Genomic DNA, 17191 nt, shown 5'->3' with positions numbered 1-17191 from the left:
TGGAGCTACGAGCTGTCTGCTGAGCACTCATGCTAACACAAGACGTTCTCCAGGGCACACCGGTTCATGTCCAGTCCGACAACACCACTGTGGTGGCCTACCTCAACCGTCACAGAGGCACTTGCAGTTGGTTGGTAATACAGGAAGTGGCTATCATCCTCCGATGGGCAGTACGTCAACTCCCGGCTATCTTGGCCGTGTTCATCCCAGCGATCTTCAACTGGGAAGCGGACTTCCTCAGTTGTCACAACGTGCACTCCTGTGAGTGGTCTCTACACCCAGAGGTCTTCCAGCTTCTTGTAGACAAATTGGACCAGCTTGACGTGGACCTCATGGACTCATGACACACCCACAAGGTTCCTGTATACGGGTCCAGGACAAGATATCCCCGAATTAGCCTTCATAGACACTCTGTTAATGTAAGTGGCCTTCTGTCTGCCATATGTCTTCCCTCCAGTCTCCCTTCTTTCGCGGGTTCTTTGGAAACTCAAGCAAGAAGGAGGCACCATCCTGTTGGTAGCTCCAGCATGCCCCAGGTGTCATTGGTTCTCTGATTTCCAGAGTCTCTCCATAGACTCTCCCTTTCAGCTTCCACTACGACCAGACCTGTGGTCCCAGGTTACCTGTCTATACCCGGGACTAGCCCATCTGTCTGTGACAGCATGGCTCTTGAGTCATCCTTCCTAAGGTCCAAAGGTTTCTCTCGCTCGGTGGTTCAGACCATGCTCAGGTCGAGGAAACCGGCCTCTGCCTGTATCTATTACTGCGCGTGGCATACATAATTCTATTGGTGTGCTACAAGACGCTATTAACCTCTGTTTTTTGGGGGTTTCTTGTATCCTTGCCTTTCTTCAAGCTGGATTGGATCTCGGACTCCGCCTAGCCTCTCTAGTAGTGCTTATCTCTGCTCTGTCAATATGGTTCCAGTGCAGAATTGCTCCAATGCTGGATGTTTGCACCTTGCAGGCTGTCCTCCATATGCAACCTCCCTTTGTTCCCCCAGTGGCTCCATGGGTTTTGTCGTGGTTCTCTGGTCACTTCAGTAGCCTCTGTTTGAACCTCTGGAATCAGTGGACCTCAAATGGCTAACAGCAAAGACCCTTATTGGCTTTTTTTCATCGACCCGACAGGTGTCAGATTTAGGGGCATCCTGTCAGATTGAGGGGCACCCTCCTGTCACTCTCATTGTCTAATCTTTCATTGGGACAGGGCTGTATTTCAAACTTGACCTGGCTACCTTCCCAAGGTGGTATCCAGTTTCCACCTTAACGAAGACACCATGGTACCGGCCTTCCACTCTCCGGACCTCTCGGTGGGGGAGGCCTCCCTGGATCTGGTCCGTGTCCTTCGGATCTACGTGACTCGTAGCTGTTCCATACGGAAACCGGATTCCCTCTTTGTACCCTATGTATTCCACAAGAGGGTCTGACCAGCTGACAGACAGACTCTGGCCTGATGGCTCCTCATGACTTTCTCACAGGTCTACACATCAGGCTGGCCTTTCTGGGCAGGCTACAGTCTCTACTCATTCTACTTTCTCTGTAGGTCCTTCGTGGGCAGCCCGCTGTGGCGCGTCTGCAGAACAACTCTTCAAGGTGATCACATGGTCTTCTGTTCACACCTTTCTCAGGTTTTATGCCTTTGATACTTTTGCCTCTCAGGAAGCTTCATTTGGACGTCAGGTTCTTCTATCTGCTCAGAAGCATCCCCTTCCTTGAACAACTGATTTGGGACATCCCCAAAGTATTCCCTGTGGAGCACTATGGACCCTGAAAATTAAAAGTATGGTAGACTTACCTTTGTTAATTCTCTTTCTTCAAAGTTCATAGGGTCCACAGGGCGCCCACCCTGACACACCTGGCTTCTATGGGTTTGTTTTCTTGGTCACCTGTTCCCTTCTCTTGTATGTGAGTGTGTGTTCTTGAGTGTACCAAATCTTCATTCTCTCCTATCCTGCTCCTGCCTTGGGCTACTTAACAAAACTAAAGAGTCTGGCTGTGTGCAGAGTATAGGGAGGAAGGAACAGTGCATTCTGGGAGCTGTAAAAGATTAACTGTTTGGTGCCCAATCTTTTCCACCACCTAAACCCCAATGTACTCCCTGTGAACCCTATGGCCTTCGAAGAAAGAGAGCTAACAAAGATAAGTCTACCATAACTCTCCTTTTCTCGAAACTCCAGACTGCCACGGCTAATGGACATCTGACGAGGCAACAACTGAATAGCTCCGATAGACGCCCATTCCTATAGATGCCCATTCCCATAGACGTCCTTTCCCAGCAGGGCACCCAAAATACAGATTTAACACATTTTTTCCCGCCACTCTGGAGGCAGCGAGAAAAAATGTTGGCTGTCATGGCTAATGTGCATCAACAATTGAATAGCTCCAGTAAATGCCCATTCCTAGAGACTCAACAGGGGTTGTTCGCAAGAATTTAATCGACCTTTAACTGTCACACATGGAGGAGGAAGCATGATTGTCTGGGGCTCTTATGCAGGTGCACACTCCCGTGTTATGAACTTGAACCTTAGGAATATTAGGGACACACCTGCTGAGCTCTCCTAGTAACTGTAGATGGGCCCATATTGTTTGGGCAAAAAAATTGCCAAGCATCTCAAATTTACACTGTTAAATAGCAGAGTTTATTATGATTGTGTTCTTGATGCTTGGAATGCGCACTTGCATCTTTCCTTTGCTTTGTGTGAAACTACAATTTACAGCATGGCTGCACCTCTTATTATGTTTAGAATCAGGGTGTGTAGCCCCACCCTGAATCTGTGGGGCTACCACACCATTTTGCAGCTCCATGCAATACCCCATGATCAGCACTTAGTTGGTCAGAGGATTCATCCTTCAGCAAGATAATGAACTAAAACATACCTCAAGCCTATGTCAGATCTATTGTACCTTCAAGCAAAAGAATAAGAAAATAGGCTTAAAATCATGGAATGGCCGGCACAGTCTCCAGATTTAGACTCCATCAAGCTGGTTTAAGAAGAACTGGACAGAAGGGTGGAATCATGGCAATCTACAAGCGCAACGTGTGCTAGGAATCCTGGGGGCCTTTTTTTGGGGTAGGGTACTGACTTCCTGAGGAATTCCATGCCTGGGCTGACCAGTTTAGGGCTGATTGCCATTATGGCTGGGGAGCTCCAAGATGTGTGTCCTCGGATAGCATCACACTGCCGACTGGTTCATCCCGGTGGTGGTTAGAGGAAAAATAAGAATTTACTTACCGATAATTCTATTTCTCGGAGTCCGTAGTGGATGCTGGGGTTCCTGAAAGGACCATGGGGAATAGCGGCTCCGCAGGAGACAGGGCACAAAAGTAAAGCTTTCCGATCAGGTGGTGTGCACTGGCTCCTCCCCCTATGACCCTCCTCCAAGCCAGTTAGGTACTGTGCCCGGACGAGCGTACACAATAAGGGAGGAATTTTGAATCCCGGGTAAGACTCATACCAGCCACACCAATCACACCGTACAACTTGTGATCTAAACCCAGTTAACAGTATGATAACAGCGGAGCCTCTGAAAAGATGGCTCACAACAATAATAACCCGATTTTTGTAACTATGTACAAGTATTGCAGATAATCCGCACTTGGGATGGGCGCCCAGCATCCACTACGGACTCCGAGAAATAGAATTATCGGTAAGTAAATTCTTATTTTCTCTATCGTCCTAGTGGATGCTGGGGTTCCTGAAAGGACCATGGGGATTATACCAAAGCTCCCAAACGGGCGGGAGAGTGCGGATGACTCTGCAGCACCGAATGAGAGAACTCCAGGTCCTCCTTAGCCAGGGTATCAAATTTGTAGAATTTAGCAAACGTGTTTGCCCCTGACCAAGTAGCTGCTCGGCAAAGTTGTAAAGCCGAGACCCCTCGGGCAGCCGCCCAAGATGAGCCCACCTTCCTTGTGGAATGGGCATTTACATATTTTGGCTGTGGCAGGCCTGCCACAGAATGTGCAAGCTGAATTGTATTACACATCCAACTAGCAATAGTCTGCTTAGAAGCAAGAGCACCCAGTTTGTTGGGTGCATACAGGATAACAGCAAGTCAGTTTTCCTGACTCCAGCCGTCCTGGAACATATTTTCAGGGCCCTGACAACATCTAGCAACTTGGAGTCCTCCAAGTCCCTAGTAGGTGCAAGGCACCACAATAAGCTGGTTCAGGTGAAACACTGACACCACCTTAGGGAGAGAACTGGGGACGAGTCCGCAGCTCTGCCCTGTCCGAATGGACAAACAGATATGGGCTTTTTTGAGAAAAAACCACCAATTTGACACTCGCCTGGTCCAGGCCAGGGCCAAGAGCATGGTCACTTTTCATGTGAGATGCTTCAAATCCACAGATTTGACTGGTTTTAAACCAATGTGATTTGAGGAATCCCAGAACTACGTTGAGATCCCACAGTGCCACTGGAGGCACAAAAGGGGGTTGTATATGCAATACTCCCTTGACAAACTTCTGGACTTCAGGAACTGAAGCCAATTCTTTCTGGAAGAAAATCGACAGGGCCGAAATTTGAACCTTAATGGACCCCAATTTGAGGCCCATAGACACTCCTGTTTGCAGGAAATGCAGGAAACGACCGAGTTGAAATTTCTTTGTGGGGCCTTCCTGGCCTCACACCACGCAACATATTTTCGCCACATGTGGTGATAATGTTGTGCGGTCACCTCCTTTCTGGCTTTGACCAGGGTAGGAATGACCTCTTCCGGAATGCCTTTTTCCCTTAGGATCCGGCTTTCCACCGCCATGCCGACAAACGCAGCTGCGGTAAGTCTTGGAACAGACATGGTACTTGCTGAAGCAAGTCCCTTCTTAGCGGCAGAGGCCATAAGACCTCTGTAAGCATCTCTTGAAGTTCCGGGTACCAAGTCCTTCTTGGCCAATCCGGAGCCATGAGTATAGTTCTTACTCCTCTACGTCTTATAATTCTCAGCACCTTAGGTATGAGAAGCAGAGGAGGGAACACATACACCGACTGGTACACCCACGGTGTTACCAGAACGTCCACAGCTATTGCCTGAGGGTCTCTTGACCTGGCGCAATACCTGTCCCGTTTTTTGTTCAGACGGGACGCCATCATGTCCACCTTTGGTATTTCCCAACGGTTTACAATCATGTGGAAAAAACTTCCCGATGAAGTTTCCACTCTCCCGGGTGGAGGTCGTGCCTGCTGAGGAAGTCTGCTTCCCAGTTTCCATTCCCGGGATGAAACACTGCTGACAGTGCTATCACATGAATTTCCGCCCAGCGAAAAGTCCTTGCAGTTTTCGCCATCCTGCTTCTTGTGTCGCCCTGTCTGTTTACGTGGGCGACTGCCGTGATGTTTTTCCCACTGGATCAATACCGGCTGACCTTGAAGCAGAGGTCTTGCTAAGCTTAGAGCATTATAAATTTACCCTTAGCTCCAGTATATTTATGTGGAGAAAAGTCTCCAGACTTGATCACACTCCCTGGAAATTTTTTCCTTGTGTGACTGCTCCCCAGCCTCTCGGGCTGGGCTCCGTGGTCACCAGCATCCAATCCTGAATGCCGAATCTGCGGCCCTCTAGAAGATGAGCACTCTATAACCACCACAGGAGAGACACCTTTGTCCTTGGATATAGGGTTATCCGCTGATGCATCTGAAGATGCGATCCGGACCATTTGTCCAGCAGATCCCACTGAAAAGTTCTTGCGTGAAATCTGCCGAATGGAATTGCTTCATAGGAAGCCACCATTTTTACCAGGACCCTTGTGCAATGATGCACTGTTTTTAGGAGGTTCCTGACTAGCTCGGATAACTCCCTGGCTTTCTCTTCCGGGAGAAACACCTTTTTCTGGACTGTGTCCAGAATCATCCCTAGGCACAGCAGACGTGTCGTCGGGATCAGCTGCGATTTTGGAATATTTAGAATCCACCCGTGCTGTTGTAGCAGTATCCTAGATAGTGCTACTCCGACCTCCAACTGTTCCCTGGACTATGCCCTTATCAGGAGATCGTCCAAGTAAGGGATAATTAAGACGCCTTTTCTTCGAAGAAGAATCATCATTTCGGCCATTACCTTGGTAAAGACCCGGGGTGCCGTGGACAATCCAAACGGCAGCGTCTGAAACTGATAGTGACAGTTCTGCACCACGAACCTGAGGTACCCTTAGTGAGAAGGGCAAATTTGGGACATAGAGGTAAGGATCCCTGATGTCCCGGGACACTATATAGTCCCCTTCTTCCTGGTTCGTTATCACTGCTCTGAGCGACTCCATCTTGATTTGAACCTTTGTAAGTGTTCAAAATTTTTTTTTAGAATAAGTCTCACCTAGCCTTCTGGCTTCAGTACCACAATATAGTGTGGAATAATACCCCTTTTCTTGTAGTAGGAGGGGTAATTTAATTATCACCTGCTGGGAATACAGCTTGTGAATTTTTTCCCATACTGCCTCCTTGTCGGAGGGAGACCTTGGTAAAGCAGACTTCAGGAGCCTGCGAAGGGGAAACTTCTCGACATTCCAATCTGTACCCCTGGGATACTACTTGTAGGATCCAGGGGTCCTGTACGGTCTCAGCGCCATGCTGAGAACTTGTCAGAAGCGGTGGAACGCTTCTGTTCCTGGGAATGGGCTGCCTGCTGCAGTCTTCTTCCCTTTCCTCTATCCCTGGGCAGATATGATCTTATAGGGACGAAAGGACTGAGGCTGAAAAGACGGTGTCTTTTTCTGCAGAGATGTGACTTAGGGTAAAAACGGTGGATTTTCCAGCAGTTGCCGTGGCCACCAGGTCCGATGGACCGACCCCAAATAACTCCTCTTCCTTTATACGGCAATACACCTTTGTGCCGTTTGGAATCTGCATCACCTGACCACTGTCGTGTCCATGACATCTTCTGGCAGTTATGGACATCGCATTTACTCTTGATGCCAGAGTGCAAATATCCCTCTGTGCATCTCGCATATATAGAAATGCATCCTTTAAATGCTCTATAGTCAATAAAATACTGTCCCTGTCAAGGGTATCAATATTTTTAGTCAGGGAATCCGACCAAGCCACCCCAGCTCTGCACATCCAGGCTGAGGCGATCGCTGGTCGCAGTATAACACCAGTATGTGTGTATATACTTTTTATGATATTTTCCAACCTCCTGTCAGCTGGACCTTGAGGACGGCCCTATCTATAGACGGTACCGCCACTTGTTTTGATAAGCGTGTGAGCGCCTTATCCACCCTAAGGGGTGTTTCCCAACGCGCCCTAACTTCTGGCGGGAAAGGGTATACCGCCCATAATTTTCTATCGGGGGGAACCCACGCATCATCACACACTTTATTTAATTTATCTGATTCAGGAAAAACTATGGTAGTTTTTTCACATCCCACATAATACCCTCTTTTGTGGTACTTGTAGTATCAGAAATATGTAACACCTCCTTCATTGCCCTTAACGTGTGGCCCTAATAAGGAATACGTTTGTTTATTCACCGTCGACACTGGATTCAGTGTCCCTGTCTGTGTCTGTGTCGACCGACTAAAGTAAACGGGCGTTTTAAAAACCCCTGACGGTGTTTTTGAGACGTCTGGACCGGTACTAATTGTTTGTCGGCCGTCTCATGTCGTCAACCGACCTTGCAGCGTGTTGACATTATCACGTAATTCCCTAAATAAGCCATCCATTCCGGTGTCGACTCCCTAGAGAGTGACATCACCATTACAGGCAATTGCTCCGCCTCCTCACCAACATCGTCCTCCTACATGTCGACACACACGTACCGACACACAGCACACACACAGGGAATGCTCTGATAGAGGACAGGACCCACTAGCCCTTTGGAGAGACAGAGGGAGAGTTTGCCAGCACACACCAAAAACGCTATAATTATATAGGGACAACCTTATATAAGTGTTTTCCCTTATAGCATCTTTTTTATATATTTCTAACGCCAAATTAGTGCCCCCCCTCTCTGTTTTAACCCTGTTTCTGTAGTGCAGTGCAGGGGAGAGCCTGGGAGCCTTCCCTCCAGCCTTTCTGTGAGGGAAAATGGCGCTGTGTGCTGAGGAGATAGGCCCCGCCCCTTTTTCGGCGGCCTCGTCTCCCGCTCTTAACGGATTCTGGCAGGGGTTAAATATCTCCATATAGCCTCCGGAGGCTATATGTGAGGTATTTTTAGCCAAAATAGGTATTCATTTGCCTCCCAGGGCGCCCCCCTCCCAGCGCCCTGCACCCTCAGTGACTGCCGTGTGAAGTGTGCTGAGAGGAAAATGGCGCACAGCTGCAGTGCTGTGCGCTACCTTTAGAAGACTGAGGAGTCTTCTGCCGCCGATTCTGGACCTCTTCTTACTTCAGCATCTGCAAGGGGGCCGGCGGCAAGGCTTCGGTGACCATCCAGGCTGTACCTGTGATCGTCCCTCTGGAGCTGATGTCCAGTAGCCAAAAAGCCAATCCATCCTGCACGCAGGTGAGTTCACTTCTTCTCCCCTAAGTCCCTCGTTGCAGTGATCCTGTTGCCAGCAGGACTCACTGTAAAATAAAAAACCTAAGCTAAACTTTTCTAAGCAGCTCTTTAGGAGAGCCACCTAGATTGCACCCTTCTCGGCCGGGCACAAAAATCTAACTGGCTTGGAGGAGGGTCATAGGGGGAGGAGCCAGTGCACACCACCTGATCGGAAAGCTTTACTTTTGTGCCCTGTCTCCTGCGGAGCCGCTATTCCCCATGGTCCTTTCAGGAACCCCAGCATCCACTAGGACGATAGAGAAATAGAGGGCAACCAACACAGTTTTCCTCCCTATTTTCCCATACCAACTCTGGCAAATTTTAACCCTTTCTATACTTTTGACACTTATACCCCTTTCACACCGCCAATGCCAGATCCCACCCAGGAATTGGAAACGGGTCCTTCCCAGGTGGGATCCGGCATTGGACGCTGCTGCTGGCTTCCCCGACCCGGCAATATGCCGGGCGGGTTGCCATAGCGGCTGCGGGTTGTACTGGCAGCAGGGGCGGAGGCAGCTCTGGGAGATGAGATCATCTCCGCACCACCTCTCCCTGTTGTAGTGAACGGGGAGCCAGTTTACGCTGCCATTGACCCGGAATTTTGGCAATGGTGCTTTCACACCGCACGTGACTCCAAAAAGATCTTGGCCACTGTACCAAATCCCAGCCGCTCAATGGCTTCCATCTTTCCACGTGGCAGTGGGGGATCAAATAATGAGGAAGCTTGTTCCTTCAAGTAGCCAAGTGACACAGTGACAATATGCCGGGTCGATACCGGGTTATTTGTGCGGTGTGAAAGGGGTATAACAAATGATCAAAGTGATTAGTGCAGTGCTTCTCCCAAACTCACCAGCCACATACAGGGCTATTGTTTGGGCAGGTCTCTTGTCATTTTGGCACCAGTTTATGGTTGGTTCTAAATACAAGGTTTAATAAATCTTGGGTATCTGTTTTTTTTTTGTTTGTTTTTTTATCTTCAATTGTTTATTAGTTCTAGATAACAGAACACACTGAGTACAAACAAGAGCATGAAAACGCTAGTGTGTGAAAGCAAAAACTGTCAGGGTATGCTTGTGAAAGTTACCTATTCAAGACAGCTAGCACCTATGAAAATCAATACCTGGACTAGTCACTACATGACCTACCAAGCTTGTGTACTGACCTCAGGGTCTGAGCGCAGAAAACATCCGCAATAGCCCCAGTGAAAGTCAACTAACATGCAGTCACATGCTGTTCTTTAAACGTTGACAGCAGTTATCCCAATATTTATTTGTATTTATTAACAGTTTCTTATATAGCGCAGCATATTCCGTTGCGCTTTACAATTGGAACAACAGTAATAGAACAAAACTGGGTAACAGACAGACATAGGTACAGTAGGACGGCCCTGTGTTTTAAGAGCATACACAGTAAAGTACTGTAAATGGATTTTATTGTACTTTTTTTATTTTAAAAAAAGACAGACCAAAAGTCTACGGATGACAGGAATGAGTTGAACATTGCTATTTACATTTCCAGACACAGAAAAAAACTGAGCATTTACAGTGACCAACCTCATCTGACTGAGCAGGGCAAAGGTTTGTGTCTCATATCTTAACCTGAATACACCCCACATTGGCTGCATGCTTTATTTCACAGAGCTTATTGGAGAAAAGAGTGATGTTGTGTAAGCAACGCGGATGGTCCAAGATTTCACAGAACAGGGCTCTTTTTGGAATCTATAAACACAAGAGCTGGTTCTCAGGGGTCTCCGAGTCCACAGGCTGCCGTGGGGATAACTGTGCTTCCGGTGAGTGCATGAGTAGAATGCTGCACTGTAGCAGCTCGCTCTGTGTTCCTGACTTGTAGATGGTAGAGATTTATGCACATGGGATGTTTCTCAGGGCTGTCAATCATACCTTTCTGCGCACATGCTGATCAGAATATTCACAATCATTGCAACTGTGGCTGTATTGATTTTGAAATCCGTAATCAGTGTAATAGGCCCTACACACTGGCCGATTTGTTTGAAAGATATGAACGATCTCGTTCATAAATGAACGAGAACTCGTTCATATCTTTCAGTGTGGAGACTCCAGCGATGAACGATGCGCGGCCCCGCGCTCGTTCATCGCTGGTCTCCCGTCGGCTGTACATGCAGGCCAATATGGACGATCTCGTCCATATTTGCCTGCACTTCAATGGAGCCGCGTGACGGGGGGAGTGAAGAAACGTCACTCCCCCCGTCACTGCCCCCCCGCCGCCGGGTCAGCCGTATCCGCCGTCGGGCAGCTCGGCGGCGGATCGACATGTCTGTAGGGCCCTTAAGAGTTGCCATCTTGGAAGTTTTGGACTTTCAGAAAGTCTCATGTTTAGGTGAATGTACGTGTGACAGCCTCAAAGTTGATGATAAGGTCGTGAAGCACTTGTATTTGACAACTCATAATAGATATTCACTTATATTACAAATGCCTGAGGCTATCCATGTAATGCATTTTATAAATAGAGAGATAATAGTTTGGTTAGCTGATCTTGGATCTCATATATAGAATGTAGCTAATAAGCAGTAGTGTGGAACACGTTCACATTTGTAGGTAAATGCGTTGACTTTGAACTACTAAGAAACATATCAATGAAAAAAATGATCTTATCTCCAATGAGTACATAGTTGCAACAGCCATGTTCAAAGGTTAATTAATCAGTGAAAGGACCTATAGAATATTGCGGTGTTAATCAACAGTAAGCAGTGATATTGTATAAACATGAAACAAAAATGTTCAGTAGAAGGTTTTGTAAAAAATATAATAAATCGATTTAAGTTCTCTAATATAATTTAATTCAAACCATAGAGAGAGTTTAAAAAGCTCAACAATTTAAATTTAGTATATGATGTTTTTATTATATATTTATCTTTAGTTGTGTATTTGTGTATATGTGTGTGTGTATATATATATATATATATATATATATTTCTCTAACGTCCTAGTGGATGCTGGGGACTCTGTAAGGACCATGGGGAATAGACGGGCTCCGCAGGAGACTGGGCACTCTAAAGAAAGATTTAGTACTACCTGGTGTGCACTGGCTCCTCCCTCTATGCCCCTCCTCCAGACCTCAGTTAGAATCTGTGCCCGGCCAGAGCTGGGTGCTTTTAGTGAGCTCTCCTGAGCTTGCTAATAAGAAAGTATTTTAGTTAGGTTTTTTTTTATTTTCAGAGAGCTTCTGCTGGCAACAGACTCTCTGCTACGTGGGACTGAGGGGAGAGAAGCAAACCTACTAACTGCGGCTAGGTTGCGCTTCTTAGGCTACTGGACACCATTAGCTCCAGAGGGTTCGAACACAGGATCTTAACCTTGGTCGTCCGTTCCCGGAGCTGCCGTCCCCCTCGCAGAGCCAGAAGTCAGAAGCCGGCAGAAGCAAGAAGACATCGAAATCGGCGGCAGAAGACTGCTGTCTTCACATGAGGTAGCGCACAGCACTGCAGCTGTGCGCCATTGCGCCCACACTACCCACACACGCCGGCCACTGTAGGGTGCAGGGCGCAGGGGGGGGGGGGGGGGGGCCCTGGGCAGCAATTAGGATACCTCTTGGCAAAAAGACACATATATACAGCTGGGCACTGTATATATGTACGAGCCCCCGCCATTTTATTACACAGACCCGGGACAGAAGCCCGCCGCTGAGGGGGCGGGGCCTTCTTCCTCAGCACTAACCAGCGCCATTTTCTCTTCACAGCTCCGCTGAGAGGAAGCTCCCCAGGCTCTCCCCTGCAGTATCAAGGTAGAAAAAGGGTAAAAAGAGAGGGGGGGCACATAAATTTAGGCACAAATTATCATAAACAGCAGCTACTGGGTAAACACTAAATTACTGTGTAATCCCTGGGTTATATAGCGCTGGGGTGTGTGCTGGCATACTCTCTCTCTGTCTCCCCAAAAGGCCTTGTGGGGTCCTGTCCTCAATTAGAGCATTCCCTGTGTGTGTGCGGTGTCGGTACGTTTGTGTCGACATGTTTGACGAGGACGGTTACTTGGAGGCAGAACAAGTGCAAGTGAATGTGGTGTCACCGCCGACGGCGCCGACACCTGATTGGATGGATATGTGGAAGGTGTTAAATGATAACGTAAGCTCCTTGCATAAAAGGTTGGATAATCAGTCAGGGTCTCAACCCATGTCTGATTCTACAGCTCAGAGGCCGTCAGGGTCTCAAAAGCGCCCACTATCCCAGTTGGTTGACACAGATGTTGACACGGATTCTGACTCCAGTGTCGATGACGATGAGGCAAAGTTGCAGCCTAAAATGACTAAAGCCATCCGATACATGATTATAGCAATGAAGGATGTATTGCACATATCGGAGGAAAACCCTGTCCCTGACAAGAGGGTTTATATGTTTGGGGAGAAAAAGCAAGAAGTGACTTTTCCCCCTTCACATGAATTAAATGAGTTATGTGAAAAAGCGTGGGATTCCCCTGATAGGGAAGTACTGATTTCCAAAAGATTACTTATGGCGTATCCTTTCCCGCCAACGGATAGGTTACGCTGGGAATCCTCCCCTAGGGTAAACAAAGCGTTGACGCGCTTATCTAAGAAGGTGGCCCTGCCGTCACAGGATACGGCCGCCCTAAAGGATCCTGCGGATAGGAAGCAGGAAGGTATCCTGAAGTCTGTTTATACACATTCTGGTACCCTTCTGAGGCCAGCAATTGCTGCGGCCTGGATGTGTAGTGCTGTAGCAGCATGGACGGATACTCTGTCTGAGGAGTTAGATACCCTGGACAGGGAGACTATTTTACTGACCCTAGGACATATCAAAGTCGCTGTCCTATATATGCGGGATGCCCAGAGGGACATTTGCCTGCTGGGCTCTAGAATAAACGCAATGTCGATTTCTGCCAGAAGGGTCTTATGGACTCGGCAATGGACAGGTGATGCCGACTCTAAAAAACACATGGAGGTGTTGCCTTATAAGGGTGAGGAATTGTTTGGGGACGGTCTCTCGGACCTAGTTTCCACGGCTACGGCTGGGAAGTCAAATTTCTTGCCATATATCCCCTCACAGCCAAAGAAAGCACCGTATTACCAAATGCAGTCCTTTCGTTCACAGAAAAGCAAGAAAGTCAGAGGTGCATCATTTCTTGCCAGAGGCAGGGGTAGAGGAAAAAAGCTGCACCATGCAGCTAGTTCCCAGGAACAAAAGTCCTCCCCGGCTTCCACTAAATCCACCGCATGACGCTGGGGCTCCACAGGCGGAGCCAGGAGCGGTGGGGGCGCGTCTCCGAAATTTCAGCCACCAGTGGGTTCGCTCACGGGTGGATCCTTGGGCTATACAAATTGTGTCTCAAGGATACAAGCTGGAATTCGAGGTGACGCCCCCTCACCGTTCCCTTAAATCGGCCTTGCCAGCTTCCCCCAGGGAAAGGGAGGTAGTGTTGGCAGCAATTCACAAGCTATATCTCCAGCAGGTGGTAGTGAAGGTTCCCCTCCTTAAACAGGGAGGGGGTTACCCTTCCACCATGTTTGTGGTACCGAAACCGGACGGTTCGGTCAGACCCATTTTGAATTTAAAATCCCTGAATATTTATCTGAAGAAATTCAAGTTCAAGATGGAATCGCTCAGGGCGGTCATTGCAAGCCTGGAGGAAGGGGATTTTATGGTGTCTCTGGACATCAAGGATGCGTACTTACATGTCCCCATTTATCCACCTCATCAGGAGTACCTCAGGTTTGTGGTACAGGACTGTCATTACCAATTCCAGACGTTGCCGTTTGGCCTGTCCACGGCACCGAGAATATTTACCAAGGTGATGGCGGAAATGATGGGGCTCCTTTGGAAGCAAGGGGTTACAATTATCCCATACTTGGACGATCTCCTCATAAAGGCGAGGTCCAGGGAGCGGTTGCTGATCAGCGTAGCACTCTCTCAGGAAGTGTTGCTACAGCACGGCTGGATTCTGAATATTCCAAAGTCGCAGCTGATTACTACGACGCGTCTGCCCTTCCTGGGCATGATTCTGGACACAAACCAGAAAAAGGTGTTTCTCCCGGAGGAGAAGGCTCAGGAGCTCGTGACTCTGGTCAGAGGCCTCCTAAAACCAAAACAGGTATCGGTGCTTCACTGCACGCGAGTCCTGGGAAAGATGGTGGCGTCATACGAAGCCATTCCCTTCGGCAGGTTCCATGCGAGGATCTTTCAGTGGGATCTGTTGGACAAGTGGTCCGGATCGCATCTTCAGATGCATCGGATGATCACGCTGTCCCCCAGGGCCAGGGTGTCTCTTCTGTGGTGGCTGCAAAGTGCTCACCTCCTCGAGGGCCGCAGGTTCGGCATACAGGACTGGGTCCTGGTGACCACGGATGCAAGCCTCCGAGGATGGGGAGCAGTCACTCAAGGAAGAAACTTCCTGGGGCTGTGGTCAAGTCAGGAGACTTGTCTGCACATCAATATCCTGGAACTAAGGGCCATATACAACGCCCTGAGTCAAGCGGAGCCTCTGCTTCGAAATCAACCAGTGCTGATTCAGTCAGACAACATCACTGCAGTGGCCCATGTAAACCGCCAGGGCGGCACAAGAAGCAGGGTGGCAATGGCAGAAGCCACCAGGATTCTTCGTTGGGCGGAGAATCACGTACTAGCACTGTCAGCAGTGTTCATTCTGGGAGTGGACAACTGGGAAGCAGACTTCCTCAGCAGGCACGACCTCCACCCGGGAGAGTGGGGACTTCATCAAGATGTTTTCACGCAGATTGCAAATCGATGGGAACTGCCACAGGTGGACATGATGGCGTCCCGTCTCAACAAAAAGCTAAAAAGGTATTGCGCCAGGTCAAGGGACCCTCAGGCGATAGCTGTGGACGCACTAGTAACACCTTGGGTGTTCCAGTCGGTCTATGTGTTTCCTCCTCTTCCTCTCATACCAAAGGTGCTGAGAATTGTAAGAAAAAGAGGAGTGAGAACAATACTCATTGTTCCGGATTGGCCAAGAAGGACTTGGTACCCAGAATTGCAAGAAATGCTCACAGAGGACCCATGGCCTCTGCCTCTCAGACAGCACTTGTTACAACAAGGGCCCTGTCTGTTCCAATACTTACCGCGGCTGCGTTTAACGGCATGGCGGTTGAACGCCGGATCCTAGCGGAAAAAGGCATTCTGGATGAAGTTATTCTTACGCTGATAAAGGCTAGGAAGGACGTGACAGCAAAGCATTATCACCGTATATGGCGAAAATATGTTGCTTGGTGTGAGGCCAGGAAGGCCCCTACAGAGGAATTCCAGCTGGGTCGATTCCTGCACTTCCTACAGTCAGGAGTGACTATGGGCCTAAAATTAGGGTCCATAAAGGTCCAGATTTCGGCCCTATCGATTTTCTTCCTGAGGTTCAGACGTTTGTTAAGGGAGTGCTGCATATTCAGCCCCCTTTTGTGCCACCAGTGGCACCTTGGGATCTTAACGTGGTGTTGAGTTTCCTGAAATCCCACTGGTGTAAGCCACTTAAGACCGTGGAGCTAAAGTATCTCACGTGGAAAGTGGTCATGCTGTTGGCCTTAGCTTCGGCTAGGCGTGTGTCAGAATTGGCGGCTTTGTCATGTAAAAGCCCCTATCTGGTTTTCCATATGGATAGGGCAGAATTGCGGACTCGTCCGCAATTTCTGCCAAAGGTGGTGTCATCCTTTCATTTGAACCAACCTATTGTGGTGCCTGCGGCTACTTGTGAGTTGGAGGATTCCAAGTTGTTTGACATAGTCCGGGCTTAGAAGATTTATGTGACCAGAACGACTGGAGTCAGGAAGACTGACTCGCTGTTTGTCCTGTATGCATCCAACAAGCTGGGTGCTCCTGCTTCAAAGCAAACTATTGCTCGCTGGATCTGTGGCATGATTCAGCAGGCTCATTCTGCGGCTGGATTGCCGCATCCAAAATCAGTGAAAGCCCATTCCACAAGAAAGGTGGGCTCTTCTTGGGCGGCTGCCCGAGGGGTCTCGGCATTACAGCTTTGCCGAGCTGCTACTTGGTCGGGTTCAAACATATTTGCAAAGTTCTACAAGTTTGACACCCTGGCTGAGGAGGACCTTGAGTTTGCCCATTCGGTGCTGCAGAGTCATCCGCACTCTCCCGCCCGTTTGGGAGCTTTGGTATAATCCCCATGGTCCTTACGGAGTCCCCCGCATCCACTAGGACGTTAGAGAAAATAAGATTGTACTCACCGGTAAATCTATTTCTCGTAGTCCGTAGTGGAAGCTGGGCGCCCGTCCCAAGTGCGGACTTTCTGCAATACGTGTATATAGTTATTGCTTACTAAAGGGTTATGTTATGTGGCATCAGTTGAGTGATGGTTGTTTGTTGTTCATACTGTTAACTGGGTAAGTTTATCACGAGTTATACGGTGTGATTGGTGTGGCTGGTATGAGTCTTACCCTGGATTCCAAAATCCTTTCCTTGTAATGTCAGCTCTTCCGGGCACAGTTTCCTTAACTGAGGTCTGGAGGAGGGGCATAGAGGGAGGAGCCAGTGCACACCAGGTAGTACTAAATCTTTCTTTAGAGTGCCCAGTCTCCTGCGGAGCCCGTCTATTCCCCATGGTCCTTACGAAGTCCCCAGCATCCACTACGGACTACGAGAAATAGATTTACCGGTGAGTAAAATCTTATTATCCATTAGTGATACATCCAACAACTGTTAAAATACATTATTGCTGTAATGGATTTTAATACCATTAACAACTCTGTTTATTTAACTAGTACCT

General features: G+C 48.5%; 1 protein-coding gene across 3 annotated transcripts in view; it reads left to right on the top strand.

The window, feature by feature from the left end:
* LOC134944887 (peroxisomal N(1)-acetyl-spermine/spermidine oxidase-like) overlaps positions 1-17191 on the top strand; it is a 108024-nt gene that overhangs the window by 58957 nt on the left and 31876 nt on the right. For 2 of the 3 annotated variants that reach the window (XM_063933809.1, XM_063933810.1), the window contains exon 3: positions 10110-10260. The exons of the other annotated variant lie outside the window; for it this stretch is intronic. In XM_063933809.1, coding sequence (XP_063789879.1) covers positions 10131-10260 — 130 coding nt within the window. In that variant the 5' untranslated portion in view covers positions 10110-10130. The remainder of the gene's footprint in view (positions 1-10109; positions 10261-17191) is intronic. 3 annotated transcript variants of the gene reach the window in all.

Source organism: Pseudophryne corroboree, chromosome 7 (genome assembly GCF_028390025.1).
Source record: "Pseudophryne corroboree isolate aPseCor3 chromosome 7, aPseCor3.hap2, whole genome shotgun sequence".
NCBI lineage: Eukaryota > Metazoa > Chordata > Amphibia > Anura > Myobatrachidae > Pseudophryne > Pseudophryne corroboree.
The sequence above is the reverse complement of the archived record's forward strand: the minus strand, read 5'-3'. Positions and strand labels throughout refer to the sequence as shown.